The sequence below is a fragment of the Echinops telfairi genome, unplaced genomic scaffold (genome assembly GCF_000313985.2).
Source record: "Echinops telfairi isolate 266 unplaced genomic scaffold, ASM31398v2 ScPeMD7_7475;HRSCAF=8513, whole genome shotgun sequence".
NCBI lineage: Eukaryota > Metazoa > Chordata > Mammalia > Afrosoricida > Tenrecidae > Echinops > Echinops telfairi.
The window spans coordinates 7,314,157-7,322,246 of record NW_022111379.1 but is presented as its reverse complement, the minus strand read 5'-3'; the positions used below and the strand labels follow the sequence as shown (position 1 = coordinate 7,322,246).

General features: G+C 33.7%; 1 protein-coding gene across 6 annotated transcripts in view; it reads left to right on the top strand.

Moving 5' to 3' along the window:
• MYO9A (myosin IXA) overlaps positions 1 to 8,090 on the top strand; it is a 211,124-nt gene that overhangs the window by 23,448 nt on the left and 179,586 nt on the right. For all 6 annotated transcript variants that reach the window (XM_004711954.2, XM_045285720.1, XM_045285719.1 and 3 more), the window contains exons 4-5: positions 3,404 to 3,503; positions 4,899 to 4,955. In XM_004711954.2, coding sequence (XP_004712011.1) covers positions 3,404 to 3,503; positions 4,899 to 4,955 — 157 coding nt within the window. The remainder of the gene's footprint in view (positions 1 to 3,403; positions 3,504 to 4,898; positions 4,956 to 8,090) is intronic.

Here is an 8,090-nt window from a genome sequence, read left to right as displayed (position 1 = left end):
ATATTGACATATATACATATCTATATTTATACTTATATATAATTTTTGCTTCCTTGTTTTTCTTCTATTTCTATTTTCTTTCCTTCTACCCTGCTATCATGTTCACCTTTCCTTTGCCTGTCAGTAATTCCTCCTGGGTACATCTCAATTGATCCATCATCATCAGGGACCCTACACCCTCCTCACCATCAATTTTAGATCCCTGGCTCTTCCCCTGTCCCTGATGTATTGACTCCCCTGTCCTCATCTCCTCCTCTCCCATGCCTAGCTCCCTCTCCCCGCCAGTCCCCATGGAACCATTCCATTGCTGTCTCCTCGGGTCAGTTTTATAGTTTTTGCCTTTATGTATTTGGGGGTTCTGTTGTTTGAGACATGTATGTTTACAATTGTTAATTTTTTTTGTGAATTGGCACCTTTACAAATAAAAATTTTCTATTTTGCCTTTATTAATAATGTTTTGATCTTAAAGTAAAATTTATGTCATATTTTAAGCCCCGCCAACTGTTCTCTTGACTGCCGTTTCTATGGTGTTTTTCTTGATATTTTATTATCAACCTATTTGTGCCACTGAACCTAATTTTACTTTCAACCTATTTGTGTATTGAATCTAAAGGTTGACTCTTCTGGAACCCTCGTAGACTATTTACTGGTGTAGTTGTAAATCACTTCACCCTCTATGGAAAGCTATGTGGTGCTTCCTCAAACAGTTGAGAATAGAAGTACTGTATAGCCCAGCAATGGCGCTACTTGGTATATACCCTACAGAAATATAGAACATAGCACAAACACATGCACATCCATGCTCATAGCTGTATTAGTCACAATAGCAAAAAGATGGAAATAACCTAAATGCCCATTTGTAGAATGGGTAAATGGACTTTGTTACATACACACAATGGAATATTAAGAAGTGATCGAACTGAAATATCTCATAACATGGGTGGACTTAAAAGACATTATGCTGAGTGAAATTAGTCAGAAACAAAAAGACAAATATTGTATGAGACTACTGTTACACAAAATAACAAGCAAAGGTTTCCATACCAAAATAAAGAGATTTTGTTGGTTGCTAGGGGTGGGAAGCAAAAGGTCAGAGGGTAGATAGGTGTTAACTTTGGTGAAGGGTAAGATAACATACTGCAACAGGGAGATGGGAAAAAAATGAGGTTGGATGAAGAAACAGAAAGCCATTGGAAGGTTTGAAACTTATTTAAATGGTGAATGCACAAATGATCTAGTATATAAATTTCTACCTATTTCAATAAAATTAAACAATAGAAACAAAAATCAATAGAAACAAAAATAAAAAGTATACCTCTTATTGAAAGCATGTAGTTAAGTGCTTTATTTATCTGTTCTGCCAATTCTTTGCCTTTTGGTTGTATTATTTAATCTATTGAAATTTAATCAGCGAAATGATAAAGTAGGATTTATATTTGCCACTTGTTGCCTATGTATCATTACCTTTTGTTTTTCCGTTTTGTTCTTCCATTATTGCTTTTTTTCTTAGGTAGATGTTTTCTAGTGAACCAATTTAATTTTGTTGCATTTCCTTTTACTTGTGTGTGTGTGTGTGTGTGTTACTTTCTTAGTGGTTACCCTGGGATTTATAATTAATAAGTTTATAGCAATCTATTTTGGATTAATAACTTAATTTTGATAGCATATAAAAACTGTACTCCTATTTATCCTCATCCATTTTCCCCTCCTTTTATATCTTTACACATTATATACTCCTTTAAACAGTGATAAACTATTGATTTCTGCAGCTAGCTTTGAAATTAAATATAGGAAAAGTGTTACAAAAGTATAATTACATGTTTATATATACTTATGTAATTACTTGTATCAGTGTTCTCTAATCCTTGATGTTTATTCAAGTCATGATTAGGGCTGGGTTTCAAACCAGTTGAGCCATGGCCAATGAAATGAAACTGAAATAGCTTTGAATTTTAAGAATCCAAAATGTAATTTTCAATCTTCTTTAAACTTATTCATAATAAGATCCTGTGATTGTCCTGTGCTTTTTAGGAAAATCTATCAAGGTGACCCCTATGGGGTCTCCAAAACAGTGTCCATAACGTTCTGAGCTGACCTCTGTGCTAGAATTTAACTGACCCGGCAAATCTTTTCTCAAGCCACTATTTGGTTTGGACATTTTTTTAAGGTACTCTACCAAGACTAAGACAAGTGTGTTCCTACAGCTGTCCATTGATCACCGAGATGTTCAGATCCACATATATATGTATATGTATATGTATATGTATATGTGTGTGTGTATATATATATGTTCTTTGTGTAGGACATCCAGGACCTGGGCTTCTTCAAGAATTTCTTTTTCTTCTGTGTATGAGCTTTTTTTTTTCTTTTCTTCATTTTCTCACGTCTTGTAGTTTTTTTGGTTGAAAAATGGACATTTTGAGTAATATCATGTAACAGCTTTGGAAATGAGATTTACTTCCATCTTAGGATTTATGGTGGTTGTTTCTGTTACTGCTGTTTTCTACTTCCAGTTAATATTGTAAAATCTATATCCTTTTTGTGTGTTCCCACTGCAGTCTCAGCTTAATTACCTTAGTTGTCAGCCAGCGGTTGGGCAGAAATTTTCTTCTATATCTAGGAACAGTAAATCTGGTCTTTTATATTAGGTTCTGTGTGTTTATTGTGGCCACACCTTCAACATTCAACAGTCAGCATTTTATAAGTGCACCTTAATCTTTATTTTCTCCTTGCACAGAGCCTGAAGATTTGACAAAGTCTCAGAGTGTAAGACCTCTAGTCTATACTGACAATGCACACAGTCTTGGGCGTACACATACATAAGTGTGGCTTTCTAGATGCTTAGATATGTTAGATTTTCAAATCCTTTATGGTGAGCGGCGTCCAGTCTTTCCTTTTAAACTTTTTGGTTATTTTCGTGTTTGTCTTAACTCTTATCCACTGCTTCATAAAGTTGTGATGTTCAACAGTTGACTTATGAAGGTAGCCAGGCATATGGAATCTTCCAGAGACAGCTCAGCTAATAGCAGTTCTTTGGAAATTGGAAATGAGGCTTCGAATGAGCCTCATTTTGCCCCTTTTCATTACTGCATGGTTTTCATTCAAATTGTGGGCTGTTTGATTTTCAAGGCTATTGTGGACCTGGCAAGTAGGGATGATAGTTTTCTCATTGCTTTCTTGGAGAGAATTTTCAGAATTCTGAGTGGCACCATGTTTGTTCTTGTCACCTCTTCTTTTTGTATTCAGCATCAAAATTCATTTTGTGAGGGTATTCAAATATTGAATTTACCATATCTGTGTTAAAATTACACAACAGTGGAATGTTTTATTTCATAGTATTATTTTAAATAATGATCACAGCTCACATTCATTATAATATCATACTTCTTAATGTTTCCAACAGGAATTACCATGTATTCTATTACCTCCTGGCAGGAGCAAGTGAAGAAGAGAGATTAGCATTCCATCTTAAGCAACCTGAGGAATATCATTATCTTAATCAGGTGACTGTTTTATAAAAAGTATTTTTAAATTGGAGCATTATTAAATTTTAGCTTTTGACGGTAAACTTTTTTCCTTAGTACTTTATCAAACTATGGGTATTAATTTATTTTCTTATGTGTACATTAAAAATGTATGTGATACATCTTCAATTTAAACATTATTACTGCCCGTATATAAGTGTTAAAAGGTGAGTTATGTGTGAACTTTTTGTTCTTTGTGAGATTTTAAAAAAAAGTAAAAGTTGTTTTTATATACCATATTAGAAAAATGGATAACTTGGTCCATTATTTACTGTTTCCAGGCTCCAGGAAGTTAAATGTTAGTAACAATTAATAATTGTTCTTTATAAGAGTTTACCTAAACTTGATTTGCATGTTTTTAAGCATTATACATATACTTCTTTGCATGTTATGGTTGATATTGACTTAAAGTATTACTTTATAATTCAATTAAAGAACCATCTTTTTATAAAGTTAAAATTAAATTCATCAAAGGCCAGTGACTTTTAGAACATTTGGATCTTTTATCGAAACGATCAAAATTAACCCTTTATTTTTTAGCTTCCTCAGTGGGAAAAGGAATCACGCTCCCAATTTTTCACCCTAACAGTTCCTCCAATGTTATTGTCTTTCTTTAAAAAGAAAATTTTAAAAATTATTATCTTTCATTCTAAATTTTTAGGTTCAATATTAATAATATTGATGTTAGCAGCAAATTATTTAAATAGATTGTTTATCCTTATTTTTATTATTTAAAGAAAAATTACAGATTTTTAAAATGATAATTTTAATTTCTCTTATGATTATTTTTATAAACAAATTTTACACTGTGATGATAGCCCCAAAATATAAATTTATATTTAGATTGTGCAAGTAATAATTTAAATTTTCTCAAGATGTTTAGTATACTGCTTAACTCGCATTTTCTAATTCTGAAACTATTTGTGTGTTATTAATATAAACTAACTTGACTTACTTTGTATTAATGTATAGAAAATTTCAAAAACAATTTATCACTTACTGGTATAAAACTAATCATTTTATACAAAGTTCTAATGGTCCAAAACTGAGCCGAAATTTAATAGGGAAATAAAGACTTGTTGCAATTCTTCCAGATCTTTTTGGAATAAGTGGCCTTACCATACAAAATCTTGCTATAATATCAACATTCAGCAGTTAATAGCAGAGTCACTGAGCAGTAGCAAGCACAGGTTGAGCATAATAGTGTACATCCTCCGAAGATCTAAATATTAATACTTAGTTGTTTCTTGTTTTGTGCTGCTATGCAAATAACTATTTAAATGGCAGCACTGATGCCTGTACACTGCATCTAAAATATGATTAGAGGAGTGTGGTAACCGTTACTTCTACCTAACTAATCTGCCTTACTTTCAGATAACAAAGAAACCTCTCAGACAGAGCTGGGATGATTATTGCTATGACTCTGAGCCGGTCAGTACAAGTGCCTAAATATTCTGTGTGCCCATTAAGGGACCCTCATTTGACTGCATTCATCTCTTTGCTTAGGCAAATAAAAAGTAGCTTAAGTACAAAATAAAATTGAGAGAAGATAATAAATGATCGTTTTAGTTTTCTTGGAGTTTAATTATTTGTATTTGTATGATTTGTTTATTAAAAATCAGTCTATTTATTCTTTGGGGAGAATTCCCTCCACCCCAAATTTAGTTCATAGTCAATATTTACTTTGATAAACAAAAATTTTATTGCCACCTTAGCTTTGCTGAATCTTTAGGCTTATTGTGGATCCTTTATGGACTATCAATTTATATTTTTTTGCTGAAAGTTATTATTTTTTTAGTTTCGTTTCCTGTATGAGAAGTAACTATTGTTTATTTAAAAATTACATTCTTTAAGTAGCATTCTCCCATGAGTATGTTGTATGTATATATGTAATTATATGTTTAATAATAAGAGAGATAGTAGGATAGCAGTTATGTATTTTTTAATGCTTAATATTTATAAATTCAAAAATTAGGTTATTTGTTTCATTGAATGATTTAAGGGCATATGTGATGTAAATATAAAATGAATAGTTCAATTTAGCATGGCAAGTGTTTTTCCTTTCTGTTTAGAATTAGGTCAGGTGTGGAAGGCTTAAAACACATACAGATACACACACTTATTTATAACTGTCTTTCTATTAATTAACAGTAAACTAATTATTCACATACTCCTCTTGGATATATAACATGCCTGAGTCCTGAGTCCTTGTTTCAAAGAATCATGATTTTAATTTTCATTGCACGTAAACACAAGCCTCACTAATTATAAAACTAGCCATTTTTAGAACTGACAGATGATACAAAAGAATCAGTATCACTCAGTGTCATTGAGTTGCTTCCACCTCATAGCTACTCCTATAGGACAGAGCTGCCCCTTTGAGTTTCAGATGCTATAAATCTTTATGCGAATAAAAAGCCTCATCTTTTTCCCAGGAGGCAGCTGATGGTTTCAAACCACTGATCTTTCAGTTAGCAGCCAAACTCATAACCCACCGCACCAGCAGGGCCCCTAAAGAATCAGTGTATCTGGATATTATGTAATTTTTTATTTCAGGAATGTTTGATGGTCTCACCACTTTATAATAGACCAAGAAACTTAGGGTTTCAGATTTAACATTATAAAAGGTAAATATTAGACATTTAAATCTATAGGTTTTGCTACATTTTAGTTGAAAAAAATTTAGGTTGTCTTCTTCCTCTTGTAAAAGTCTTACTTTTTATCTTCACTTAGTGACTTTATCTTTCACCAAGTAACTATGGCTCATTGGGAAATACTAGAGCAGTGTTTCTCATCCTTCCTTTATTACAGTTAAAGGACCTTTAATACAGTTCCTCATGTTGTGGTGACCCCCCCATCATAAAATTATTTTCATTGCTACTTCATAATGGTAATTTCACTACTGTTATGAATCGGACGACTCCTGTGATAGGGTCATTCGACCCCCAAAGGGGTCGTGACCCACAGGTTGAGAACCGCTGTACTACAGGGTTTCAAAAAGTTCATAGAAAATTTGAATCACAAGATAATGGAATTTCCCCACAAATTTTTATGAACCTTCTGTCTAAGTGTGAGTGAGAAACTGCAAATAGAAGATTTGATTGCTTGTACAGAACTTAGAGTGAATGCATGAAGTCATTTATTATTATCCAGAGACATTCTAAGAAATTCTTTAGAATTTGGATTTTGGTGTAGACAGGTCTCACTAAGATCCCTGGATTTGCTTACTTACTGGTTTTGATTCCCTTATTAGGTCATTTAATTCATTTGTTTCCATCATTGATATAAGAGAATAATAATGGTCTTTAAGTTTTGTTAGCATAATATAAAACAATGTAGAGTTTGCTGGAGTGCTTAGCACGTGGTATGTACATATTAGATGTTTTCGCCATCCATGCTGCTGCCAGTGTAAGCATCACCATCCCTCTTTCCCCTTGGGAAGGTTGTTGTAGTTGTAGTCATGATCTCCTTTTATTAATATTCCTGTCATTACTGGTTTTCCACTTATTGTGATTTGGATGTGGTGTTTACTCTTAGCTTTTCTTTACAGTGTATTTAGGAACCACTAAGCATTTTGTCTAAGGAGCTGGGCTGCAGTTCTCATGGGTGGCAGTTTGAAAAACACTGGGATTTTCTACTCGGTTAAACAGTTATAGTTTTGGAAACCTACCGAGGGTCGCTGTGAGTCCGTGTTGACTCGATGGCAGTGAGTTTGGCTTTTGGAAGTGTTTTCAGGAGACCGCGTTTTAACTTCTGTGACCAGCAGTAAAATAAAAGAGGGCTGCTCAAGCACTGTTCTTCCGTTTGTGCTCCATTACTGATCTTGTATGTTTTGGAATTGTATAAACAATCACAAAGGGAACGATAATGAGAAAATTGCTTTTCTCACTGTTGTTGCCAACAGTATGTTAATTTCTTTTAAAGATGATAGTTCTTTAATGTCTCTCTCATGAGAGAGACAGAGGAACTGATTGATTTTGTTTTGTCAGCCCTGCGATTTTCAAAGTTTTTCCCCAAAGGTTTTGATCTTACTAATGTCGAATAAGATCTGTAATATTTTAATCACAGATTTCCCACATGTAAATATATAACTGCAAGGTCAGCAGTTTGAAACCACCAGTCACTCTGGGGGAGTAAAAAGGGGCTTTCTATTCATGTAAAGAGTTACAGTCTCCATAGGGCATTTTTACCCTGTTCTGTAGGGTCACTATGAATAAAAATTAAAGCTACCCTAAATACAGCAATGTAAATATGATAGTGAATGCAAATACAGTGAAGCATTATTGAATATCTATGGGATGAAGGGTATTAGAGATGGTAGAAATGCAAATATATGAGATTTGAATGTGTGAGATATGACTCTTGTGTCCTCTATGCTTACATTTCTATATAGGTCAGATGGAGCATGAGTTAGTTAATTGTGCCAACCTGGCCGATAATCACATGTGGGGCTAATTGAAAGGCGGAGGGTTAAATGGGTGGTGAGCCTCGCCTTTCTAGTTCTCGGGTCTCTTGCTTTGTGATGGTCGCACCAGGGTGCAGCTGCCTTAGCAGTTCCCTGCTTCA